Source organism: Diorhabda carinulata, chromosome 5 (genome assembly GCF_026250575.1).
Source record: "Diorhabda carinulata isolate Delta chromosome 5, icDioCari1.1, whole genome shotgun sequence".
NCBI classification, from domain to species: Eukaryota; Metazoa; Arthropoda; class Insecta; order Coleoptera; family Chrysomelidae; genus Diorhabda; species Diorhabda carinulata.
Window position 1 is genome coordinate 20,036,344 of NC_079464.1, and position 13,019 is coordinate 20,049,362.

Consider the following 13,019-nt stretch of genomic DNA (forward strand, 5'->3'; position numbering starts at 1 on the left):
CTTGACATTGAAGAGGCTTTTGGCAATATCCCTTTTGAATTTTTGTCTCATAAAATTGAGAAGGGCAATATTCTCCAAACGTCGAATGTCCACTGAACTAAACAACCATAGGATTTATGCCTCGATGGTTAAAACCTTACCACGTATCTCAATTTCACATGGTCGTCTAAGTGTAGGGCTCTTGAAGTACTTCTAGGTATAACACCTTTGGATCTAGTCATACAATTCGAAGCCATGAGGACAGCATACAGAGCTCGGTGCAGATAAATAGAGACACATGGCATGAGATAAACGAAGGCACATATAGATGGACCCTCTGCCTCTCTTATCAAACAACTGGTCCAATTGAATAGGCGCGAAATCCGACTAGTGACCGTACTTTTAACCGGAAATGGTCATCTAAGACGTCAAACACAGCCTCACAGCGTCTGATCGGTTTCCCAAAGCACATTGGCCTTTTCTAATTTCAAATGGGGCGCGACGAGCATATCAGTAGCTTGGACCGTCCACAACAATGTTTAGACGGTTTTTTTCGTTTTAGAAGATAGCGTTGGATCCAGGTTTGTCCAAATTATATTGATAAGTGATGACAACTAAAGGTTGAAGTCAGATATTTGTCAGACAACCCTCGTGTATAAAGTAACGGACCCCAATGTAATTATAAAATAATCAAACTTTTCTCTCTATTGATTTCGATTGCAGTCCGTTGTTGCAGATCTTGTCAAATGCTTAACTAGCATCGAAGAATACAGCAGAGCAGTTTTCTTTACTTTTCTAAAGCTGTGTAGTCGATGAACTTGTATTTACAAATGTTCCTGTCGAAATTTAAATTAGTGGCGAGGGAAATTCTTGTGAGAGAAGTCTTCTTTATTCTTCGTAGAATGAGTTTTTCGAATAGTTTAGATACGATGTGACGTTGGTCGGGTCCTTATCAGATTTGTTATCATTGTAATCGGGAGGAATTTAAATTAAAAAACGTTTGGTGCATAATTTGAAAATATATTTACAATTTGTCACAAAGTTACAACAACACATACATTTCTGGGTCTTAAAACTATGAAAACAATAACAGGCAAGAGATACAAACAGCCTAGTAGTAATTTAATATTTTTACCGTTTTTACACCAACTCACAAGCAATGTCTATGTACAAAATTAGCCAAAAAATGTTATAATCCTAAAACAATGTATGTCGAGCTTAATCTTTCCTTAAATCAATACAATAGTTCTTTTTGGCACAGTACTAAAATACTGTAAGTGAAATTATAAATATATGCTACAATATATGATCATTCAATGTGTTTCAATTATAATTAACAATTATATACTGTCTGTATTACAATTGAGTAATAATCTTTTTTTAACGATTGTATCAACAAACATTAGTTGATATTCTTACTAAAACTGATATTTGCTACCATTACAACAATACTAACAATTTCATTATCTGGTCCTTCGAGCCGGATATGAACCAGCAACTTATGGAAGCCTCAAAAGACAAAATAATATAATTGCATCGGTCTAATGGTAGTAAACAGTGAGTTCAATTGTTATTGTTACACATTGTAATTTTTGAAATAATCTGAACAATTTATGGAAGTACAACTTCAATTTAAAGTTACTTCTTTTATTTTTTACAAAATTTCATATTTACCCAATCATATAATGAATGTTATTATTCTGTACGATGTCTTGCAGCTCTTATATATATTTTTAAATTAAGTTAGCTTCTCTCATATATCCAAAAACTGGTTTCTAATATATGAGAATCATATTTATGGATGATTAAATAGAAACACATTGTAGAGCATAAATCGATATTGAACAAACGTACAATACTTTCTATGTACAAGCCTAATAATCTAGCGTTATATCACAAATTTATTTGCTTAAATTGGAATTATTCTCAATCACATAGTAATCAAAGCAAACTATATAGAAAAAAAATAACAAGTAAATGCTTTTCTTAGATAATTGCAACCAGTCTAAACCCCAACATACCTATATTCTTAAATTCCATCGATTTAACAAATAATCATGTAACAGAAGTTCAAAAATGGTTAACTGAAATTAATTTTGGTTAGGTTATAAATATCGAGCAAGAAATTTTTACCAAACCAAAGCTTTGTTTCTAGTTTTGTAATCTGGATGTACTCCGTATTGTGAAGTCTTATTATATGTATTCTGTTTTATCGAAAATCTTGGTTTCAAAGTGGTACATATCCATTGAAGTCGACAAAGACATGCCTTCAACTTTTTTAATCAAAGATAATCTCAGAAAAATTGGTACTAAACATATGTTCAAAGATGATCGACTGAAAGTGTCTTTGGTCTGGTTTTAAATTATTGGATCTAATTCTGTTTTTGATTTTACTCGATATGAATTTTGTTTTGTTCCATAACATACAATTGCTGGGTAACTATTTTCACTCCATTGAAGAAGTAAAAGTCGTCACTCCAGTAAATACCTATGAAACTATATTAAGAATTTTGTGTTCCATTAAAAAATTTTTGTCAGTAGGATTTGACTTTTAAGGGTCTAGACTGTTTATAGGTTCTTAAGAAATTTTATTTCCTCTAATTGTTTAAAATAATTTGCAGTTTAATGTATGGGTGAATTATGGAACATAAATAATAAATTTAGAATCAAAAACACCTTTATAATCAGAATACAAGATAATAGAATTTTTTTCCAATATAATAACTAATTTGATCTAAAAATATATTTTATAATAAAATACATCTATAAAATATGATCAATTAAAATATGTATCACAAATTTTCTCGAAATTATAAAATAATTTAATTTTTTTTAAATAATTTTCTATAATAAAAATTATATACACGAACGTTGATTTTTTTTATTAATTTTGTTCCAAAATTTCCAATTCCTCATATAACAAATAAATTAAAATGCACAATTATTGCACACTGGACACTTATCAGTCTAAAAAATTGATGTTTCCGTTTTTTTAAAGGCACCTCTAAGATTTTTTTTATTACACTGAACCACAAGATAATTTAATTGGACTTTACGACACTTCTTCACCTTTATCTACAACAATTCTTTAATTTCCTTAATTTGGTTCTATTTGATATGATAAGACTAAGGGACACTAAAATTTTTCACATATTTCATAAGCGGGGCTCCAATCAACTTCAAATTATTCTCACTTCTTAAAAAAATATTACAGTATGAAAGTTTCTCATTTATATCTGCTCGAAATGGAAATTTAGCTCCTTGGTGGATTTTTTTGATTACAATAAGTTATACTTCTTGTATGTTGAGTACTACGTTGTCTACTTACAAATTGTTGAAATGTACCTGTCTGACGCCCGTTTCTATAACCAACTTATCATCTTCAGAAACTGAAAGTGAACTGTTTACCCTTAGTCTCTGAAGACGATAGCTTGGTTATCGAAACGCTCGTCAGACAGAGTAATTGTGAATGTTGGTGTAAACAGTGTGTTCAGGATTTTATTTTGGATGTTTGCTTCTTCTTTTATGTTGGGTAGCAGAGTTTAATGATCTACCATGTTAAAAATCAACAACAAAGACAACAAAAGACATAATAGACATTGAAAAAAGTGTATTGCATCGCATATTATCTGGAAATTGTATAATGATAAAATTGTGTGTTAGATGGCTCACGACCCAGCAAAAACAGTCTCGAATTTAGTGAAGTTTCATAGCAAAAATAGAATTTTAGCGTTTTATAACCATGGATAGGATATATAATTTCACACCAAAGATAAAAAATAATCGAAACAAGAGAATGAAATGGTAGAACCGTGTCTAAATAAGATGAAAACCGTTTTGTCTGCAAGCAAGGTTATAGGAAACCTCTAGCCACATTCTTTCGAAGTATGAAAGACTACGTAGCTCTAGAGTACTAAACTTGGGAACGGGAATAGAAAACGAAGATTTCTAGCATCTAGAGCCATCCCGTATTATAAACTTTCCAAGAGAAGTGGGATTAATAGATCAGAAAAGAAAAACTGTCAACAATATTGAATATTTTCAGTGACTGGAAGAAGAAAATTTGAAAACTTTGATTTGATTTTGGGTGTTTGTTTCTTCGTTTATGATGGAAAAATGTTGGATAACAGATTTTAATGAACTACCACGTTAAGAATCACACAAATATGAGACGAAGAGTGGGATTAATAGATCAGGCAGTACCATAGCAACAAAAAGGGGACACAAAAGATCTTTCAGATCGGTCATGACACCTTGAACTATATACACCAACAACAAGCAAGATCCTAGAATCTGTTTTTTGGGATAATTTTCATTAAAAAAGGAAAACCGTTAACGGCAAGTATTTTTGAGCGAACAAAGAAAGCAAAAACTACTTTTTGATGAGAAAAAAATATTATTTCATCAAGACTATGCATAAGTTCACAAATATGTTATTTTATTGACCAAAATTAATGAATTAAAGTTTGAATTGCTACCTCATGCACCCTATTTGCCTGATTTACCCTCCTCTGATTAGTTACTATATCCAGATTTTAAAAAATAGTTCAGATTTTTCTAAAAACGAAGAAGTGACATGGGCGGTTTATAAAAAAGTATGAAACTTATTGAAAACTGTATGGAAATGAATAAGGATCATTTTCATAATTAAATATATATTTTTTTTACAAAATTTCTGATTTCTTTTTTGGCCATCCTCGCACAAAGCGTTTGTTGTTTTTTTGATTTTTTTCGATTTTTAATATCTTCACATTAACGCCCTACTTTGTTACAAACCTACAAATCTCCATTAACTTTTTATGGGGGGCTAATATTTCTTTATAGTATTGCATTCGAAAATTATTTTCCACTAACATCCTCTCCCGATGTGATAGAGCCCCATTTCCGATAATTTACCATATACTTTTCAAATCAAGTCAAAAGAGAAATTCAATATTTTTTATTAAAAATTTTGTGGGATAAAATTTGTGGTGGGTGAAATTGTTTTTGTGTTCCTTTCATTCATTATTTTGTCTTGTGATTCAAAACTTCTTAGGTCACACGTGAGATTCTAGAGGCACTTTAAACATAGAAGATTCGGGAAAACTTTGAGGTCGAGCTTCTATGAGATGTTGGCTGACAGCTACAACCATATTTTCAGGTCCGATGAAATTTATTTCGAAACAAACTCTATCGCGACGCATGGTACTCAAATCCGGAGAACTGGTACGAAGGTTTTTCTCTTTCCTCGGTACTTGGTTCGCACCTACTTCTTGATTTTTGTTGTCCATAACCCAGGTGATTTTGTCGGGATCCTTAGTTCCGCCTACGGTGTGTCTTCTCTTTATAGAACGGTCTGGCATACCGTTCTTCCTCTTGTTTTTATTTGAATCTTTGAATCTGCGATTACTTAGCGTTATTTCCCGCTTTCTATTTATATTGCTTTCGGTTTTTTCGCTTTTACTTAAACTGTCCGATCTTTTTAATCTATCTCCCGCTTTGTTTAAACTTTCGGATCGTTTTAATTTATTATTGAGAGGGGAGACAGTTCTTTCTGGTTTATTCAAAGACTCGGATCGTCTCAACTTAGTTCCGTTCTGGTTAAATTTATTGTTATTTGAAAACATCAATGTTTTGGTTATGTTTCTATCATTATCAGGTACTTTTTCCATAGCCATCGTATCTTCTTCTTTTTCTTTGTCGTTTTTATATTCTTTATCTTCTTTTTTCGACATTTTGAGTTGGTTTTTATGTAAACTAGGATTTCTGTACAAGTCACTAGCCTGTGGGATGTTCTCCTTATCCAGGTAAAAATTTTTGGGATGTTTTTCCGGTGATTCGTCCACGAATGGGATTCCATCTCCAGATAAAACTGAAGGTTCTTCTTTTAGCCTTTCATCGATGAGTTTTGTCATCGTACTCAATAAAGATTCTGAAATAAAAAAAGAGTATATATAATTTTTTCGAATTAAATTAAGAATCGGTTTAGTAATAATTAGAACATGAGTTTTAAGTAGATTTTTTTTAGTAACCTTAATAAAAATACGCTCAATTTGATAACGTTTATAAGTGTTTAGTTGTAATTATTAGTGCATTATTCACTCACTTTAGTATTTTTTACAAATACAAGACAAAAACAAATAGAATAAGCTGGAAAAATATTAAATGAAATGATGCTGATTTTGCAAATAAAAATAAAAACAGGATTATAAAATATATATGTCAACTTTCAACAAGAATTAACAGCACTGAAAATACTATTAAAAATAATGGTTTGTTTTTGGTGGGTACTTGCCCTGTTTTCTATGTCATTAATTTATTGATTTTTCTTATTTATATTATTTATTGTTATATTGTATATTATATCCAAGAGACCATCAATTATTTATGTCCCTTCTATTAAGCGCTAAATGAATAATTAAAAAAAAATTCAAGGACATGAACACATAAAAATATGGTTTCTAAAAATGACAATTTTGACAACATACTAGTAAAACATAATCTCAGAATGAGCCGCGATTTTGATCCTTTTTTTTAATTTTTGTTTTCTTTATTAATTAAAATCAAAAACCTTTTAAGGAGGGGAAATAATTATTAAGTATACAGGAAATAATTATTATCATTATTAAATAGGAATAAATGTTTCGTTGCATTGCATTTTATTGAGACTAAAAAAAATACAAAACAAGTCTCTATCAAAACTCTATCAGCGTTTGTTTCTATTTTTACAAAAGAAAATTCAAATTTCAACAATATTTTGACCAGGTGCATCGTCAAGAAGTAATCAAACTTTTGGAGTAATGGACGGCCTCCAAAAGTTTTAGTACTTCTACGATTGCGATACGCTTTGACATTTGGACAAAAGTTTTTTGTATAGGTCTCTTGTTACAAAGACTTTTCGATTGGATCGCACATACTGCACCGCATCTTGTTTTACAAGAACAAAATATAATTTTCCAGACGTTCTTTGGTGCTGAAGGTTGGGCATTTTCATCGGTTTTGAGTAATCATCTAATTGTTACAGCCCTTTGTTAAATAGGCTTTTAAATTGAGGTGGTATTTGGTGGCAAAATCATCATTTTTACTTCCAAACCCTGCAGTGACTCCAATATTGGTGGCTGACCAGGTGCATCGTCAAGAAGTAATAAAAACCTTTGGAGGCAGTCTATTACGATTGCAGTACGCTTTGACATTTGGACAAAAGCGTTTTGTATACCTCTCTTGTTACCTAAGCTTTTCGATTGGATCGCTAAGCAACTGGTAAGCTATCTTTATCGGCGCCGCGCACAGCGCGAGGTGTTTCGATTAATATACCAGCAAAGGTTACAATTTCAAGTCTCCAGAGTCTTTTTCGCCTAAAAGAAGAATCAATCGATCTTTGGTTGCTTTGAAACCACTTGCCTGCCATTCTTCTTTGGAAATAAAAATTCGGGTGGCATTTTTTTCAATAACGACAGGTTTCATTTACATTGAAGACGACAAAAGCAGAAATTTTCTTTCGCAGTATATAACTGTATAACTGCGTAGGAAATTCGGACGCAAGTGCTGTGTCTGCGCTTGCTGCTACACCAGTTATACGAGACTTATACAAATTCAATTGTATTTTCAATTTTTCTAACCAGCCATTGCTAGCAACTACAGGTGGAGCAGGAGAGCTTTCACCTTCTTGCTGTTTAAAGTTGCCATATAAGAAAAATCGCTTTAGCACATATGATATCTTAACTCATTGGAGCATCTTTTTATTCATATCTTCAATGAAACAGCAAGCAAGGAACGGCTAGAAAATGTGAACATATTCAAAGATACGAGGTACTAATGACTAATGCGATCATGCCACGCGCGTCAAGGACAAATCAATTGTTACATTACTAGTTGAATACAATCATGTAGCACGCGCTAAATAACCAATCGCGTAAACCGAGGTCAGTTATGGCCGATCCACACTCGCAAGTGAATCACGACTTGAATAGAAACGCGAAGCGTGGATAAGACTGCCAAATGTTTGCACTTACAGGTTCGCGCCGGGCTCACACTATAGTTAGCGTATGCACATTTTGTAATTTTTTCGATAAAAGTTTATTTGTAGTAGGTATGGACAGTGAAACAACTACAGCAGATGCATTACTCCTTTGCGCTTTGGCAATTTTTAGTTACACCTTAAAGAAACAATTGCTACTGAACGATTGAGCAATCAGCGAATGTGGGAACGTCCGGGGAACGTCCCACGAAGAATATGCGAATCGGATCCACACACATACTTCGCTGCTTCGCGCGCTTATTGTGCGCGATTGCGGATGCGACTTTAGCGAGAATTTTAAAAGCCGTGTTCGAAATCTCGCAAAGTGAGGTCGCGTAAGCCCAGGTATTACGTATGTTCATAAATGTCACATAACTTGGGTGACACTAATTTCTGGAGGGCTATTATGTAATTTAGACCTCCTGGTATATTAAAAACATTATTTATTTGTTAAAAAAAAAAGAAAATTGATAAAATCTAGCATATTTGAATATTCTTAAGACAAAAATTAAATTTTTGCTATTTAACAAATCAATTTTTACAAATATTTTTGTTAGAATAAACTTTGGTACATTTTTTTGGAAATGAATAATAGACAGTTAATTTTTTCCATTATTTTCAATAGAGTATTTATGCTCAATGTGAATTAATTGGATACAAACTTTTTTAAATTTATTTTTCAAGTGAATGAATTTATTAAACCAAACCAAAAACCGCTGTAAGCACGTAGATGTAAATAAGTTCAAGCCTCAAATTTAATTTTATTCCAATCAAAAATATTTTTCGAGATAATATTTCGTTTGTTTTAACTTATTTACACCTACAAAGAAGCGTTGGATTAAGCGCAATGCCATAGCCTTCTACCTCATAATTTTACACCCTGTTGTACATTTGACGAGTTCTAGGGGGTCTCTGAGGTACACCACCTGGCGGTTTGACTGACCTCCACCCTCTTAATGGTGGTATAGGAGTTCTACCTAATTTTTGATAAAATATGTAGACTTGTTTAACACAAAGTTTCGTAGACCATGATTTTTTTATGTATTATTGGAACGAATATAATTAAAACCAAAAAAACTGATGTTATTAATTTTTACAAATTAGAAATATTACAATTTGAAGTTTCTTTCGAAACTAAACACCGTACCTAATAAGCATGCAATATTTGTGTCATTGATTTAATTTTAAAACTATCACATCGACCACATTAGGATTTTGTCATGTATATAAGAATTTTGAAAAAATAAAATAATGCAAAACACAACTTGGTTTCGATTTAAAATGGAAAAATTAAAAAAAAATAACTTACAGTTACAAAGACACTTTGATATGGCGTTCCACAAATATAATTATATTAAATAATTTAAAATTCATTTTATGTTTAGTCTTGTCTTAGTTTTATCTCGAAATCAGTAATTAAAATTAAAAATTTTTTATATTAAATATCTTAAACGTCTTTCCTAATTTCCTCAAAATGTCAATTGATCCTTCGTCTTCGATTCTTATCATTTTCGAAGGTTCATTCGATGTTATTCGATACAGATACATAATAATTGTAAAATATACTTTTCGGCGTAAAAACTATAAAGTCTATCATTCATATCGAAGGATTTTTTTCTTTTAACTCAGATTTGCCTACTGTCCTACCAAAAGGACACTGAATATTACAGGAATCTTTGTTAAATTTTTTGAGATACAGTTATTTGAATCTAGATGTCGCTTGACCAAATGTCACCCCAAACATTATTCTTGAAATTTCTTTTACAAAATCAGTGGAAGTTTATTGTTTTATTGAGCACGTGGTAAAACAATTTGTGATGGACGAACCTTTACCTTTCCGCTTAGTTGGGTAAGTTTTTGAGGACTTTGTTTTATTCTATTTTTAGTTTTCGTTGAACATGCATGTAAATGTATGTATCAGGTTTTAGCTGATGCAGCTTGCTTATAAAAAGAACCGTTTTTAATCAATCAGTATCAGAAAAATCATGTGTACTTCTAGAAGGACAGTAGGCAAACCGATATTCTTTTACAGGGGTCTCACTCTGAAAGAACTATTGCAAATCATTGAAGAAGATGATCACAATGAAGTTGATGATGAAATATCGCTTACAATTATGCCGCCCAAAAATTCTTGCGAGGAAGTTACTGATGAAGATCATTTAGATATTAACAATTTGCCTGGATCGCAACTTCTAGCCGAGGCAGAAATTTTTGAACCTAATGTTGAAGAAGATGTTAATATTTCTTTACCAAGCGATTCAGGTAGTGATGATAATGAAGAAAATCTGCCATTGTCGGATGTAAAACGTCTTCTGAAAAACTCCCAACATATATATGTGAAGAAAAATTATGCTTGGAGAAACCAAGACTTAACACCTAATAATATAGAAGTTCCAAAACCACAAATTGTTCAAAATGAAAATTCGGTTATTGAATTGTTTTCGTTATTTTGGGGTGACGAAGTTATAGATTTATTTGTCTACTATTCTAATATGTACGCTACAAGCAAAAATAGGGTTGGAAACATAACAAAAGAAGAAATGAAAAATTTTTTCGCCATCCTACTACTGTCTGGTTATCAAAAATTACCCAGACGTAGAATGTATTGGGAAAATTCTTCTGACACGCAAAATCAGCTTGTTATAAATTCGTTATCTAGAGATCGTTTTGAGTATATTTTCAGTAATTTACATTGCTGTGATAACACGAATTTAGACAAGACAGACAGATTTGCCAAAGTACGATTATTGATAAATAAAATGAACAATTTATTCCAACAGTATGCACCAGTAACTGACAATCACAGTATGGATGAAGCCATGGTGCCTTATTATGGTCGCCATGGCTGTAAGCAATTCATACGTGGTAAACCCATACGTTATGGGTACAAATTATGAACAGGTTGTACCAGCAAAGGGTATGTTATTTGGGTAGAGCCGTACCAAGGTGCCAAATCAGAAATAAAGCCCTGTTATAAGGAACTGGGTTTAGGACCATCTGTGATTCTGCAATATACCGACATAATCAATTCTATTCAAAGCTTTCCCTATCACATTTTTTGCGACAATTTCTTTACGACTATACCACTTCTGAGTGAAATGACTAGAAGAAATTTGAAGATAACAGGAACCATAAGAGAAAATCGCACATCAAAATGTCCACTGGCAAATAAATCCCAGTTCAAGAAAAAAAGTAGAGGTTTTATTGAATACAAAACTAACGAAGAAAACACTGTAGTTGTTAAATGGCATGACAATAACGTTGTCACTTTAGCATCCAATGCCTTGCCTGTTCACCCTACTCATTCAGTTAGTCGTTATTCTCTCAAAGAAAAAAAGAAAATTAAGGTAGACCAACCTCATAATATATTTACTTATAACAAATATATGGGAGGCGTTGACAGGGCAGATCAAAATATAAGTCTCTACAGAATAGGTTTGAGAGGAAAGAAGTGGTACATTCCTCTTATATTTCACATGTTAGATCTTGCGGTTCAAAATGCATGGCAACTTCACAGGGAACAAAATGGAAAACTGGATCATCTAGGATTTCGAAGGAGAATAGTCATGACCATTTTAGAAGGAAACCAACGAAAATTTGCGAAGAGATCGAAGTTGTCACAATCACATAACTGTGAGATGAGATATGATCGTATTGATCACTTAATTGTGACACAAGGGAAGCAAACCAGGTGTCGCATGTGCCACAAAAAAGTCTCCACCAAGTGTGAGAAGTGTGATGCTGCATTACATGTTGTATGTTTTAAGCCTTACCATGTGAAAGAAATCTAATCAAACTTTATTTTTTTTCTATACATTTTTTGAATAAATTTATGTTACTTTGTTTTAAATAAAATTTTACTTTTATAGAAAATAAAATTATAGTATTCAAGTGCCTACAGTCCTTCTAAAAGGACAGTCATTTTTGAAAAAACTACAGATGGGAATCGAAAATTTCCAAATGATTATGTTTCAGAGACATAAAAACAACTACTTACAATAAGAAAGAACAAAATAAAAACAAAAAAAAAAATTCAGGCATATCTGGGTTAAGAAGACTTTCGCTCATCCCATTGTCGGCGCCAGTTAAAAACTATTTTAAATATGAAATAATATATTACGAACAAATTGTGGAAAAAATTAAGACAAGACTGATAACTATCCACATCAACCCAAAAATTACAACTGTATATTTTTGTTGTTAATTATTTACTAATAGAAAATTATCTTCAAAAACTTTTTACATTAACAACAAATAATTATCTAGGAAAAAAGTTTTTACAGTCTTTCAGATCAATTACCAAGGATTTGACAGAATATTCACAAACTAACTTGAATATTTCCACTAATCCAGATGTTAATAATGAAGGCCGCTAGACCTGGTGCAAGATATTGTCGTCAAAATATTGCATATAATGAATATCGCACATTATTTGACGTTATGCAAGACTCTTGCTATTGCATGCCACAAACCAAAACTAACCATTTTCTCTTCTGAGTGGTTGCCGACACTCCAAAAATTAAAAGTAAAATAAATAAATGCCAGCAACAAAAATCAACAAAGTTACTATATATATATATATAGTATATATATATATATATATATATATATATATATATATATATATATATATATATATATATAGTAACTTTGTTGATTTTTGTTGTTGATATATGGGTGATTCCGTTCTAACTGTGATATTCAATGTCCTGTATTGTTTTTTTGTACTAGTCATTAATTAATAATCAATTAATAAAAATTTTGTGTTAATTGAATAATTCTTAAGATATTTAAACATTATTTTTATACAATATAACTTGCCACTTAAAGAAAACTTATACTACATCACTTGAATGTCAGTACCGTGTCATGTCCATTCATAGAATTTACCGATAAATTATTAATTTTTTTTGTCGTAACAAATGATTTAAACTAATTACCTTATAAATTCTAATGTTTATGATCAAACTGAGGAAAATTGATGCACTTGTTGTTTAATATCTTAAGTTACCATGTCAGTACCGTGGATAAATGAGTCAGTACC

The 13,019-nt window shown here is 31.7% G+C and overlaps 1 protein-coding gene across 22 annotated transcripts in view; it reads right to left on the reverse strand.

Annotated features, from left to right (window-relative positions):
* Positions 1–978: 978 nt before the first annotated feature.
* LOC130894382 (rho GTPase-activating protein 21-B) overlaps positions 979–13,019 on the reverse strand; it is a 237,408-nt gene continuing 225,367 nt past the window's right edge. For 21 of the 22 annotated variants that reach the window (XM_057801193.1, XM_057801171.1, XM_057801192.1 and 18 more), the window contains one exon: positions 979–5,890. In XM_057801193.1, the coding sequence (XP_057657176.1) occupies positions 5,016–5,890 (875 nt within the window). In that variant the 3' untranslated portion in view covers positions 979–5,015. Of the gene's footprint in view, positions 5,891–8,839; positions 8,953–13,019 lie in introns of all 22 variants that reach the window. The other variant, XM_057801194.1, reaches the window with a different exon arrangement.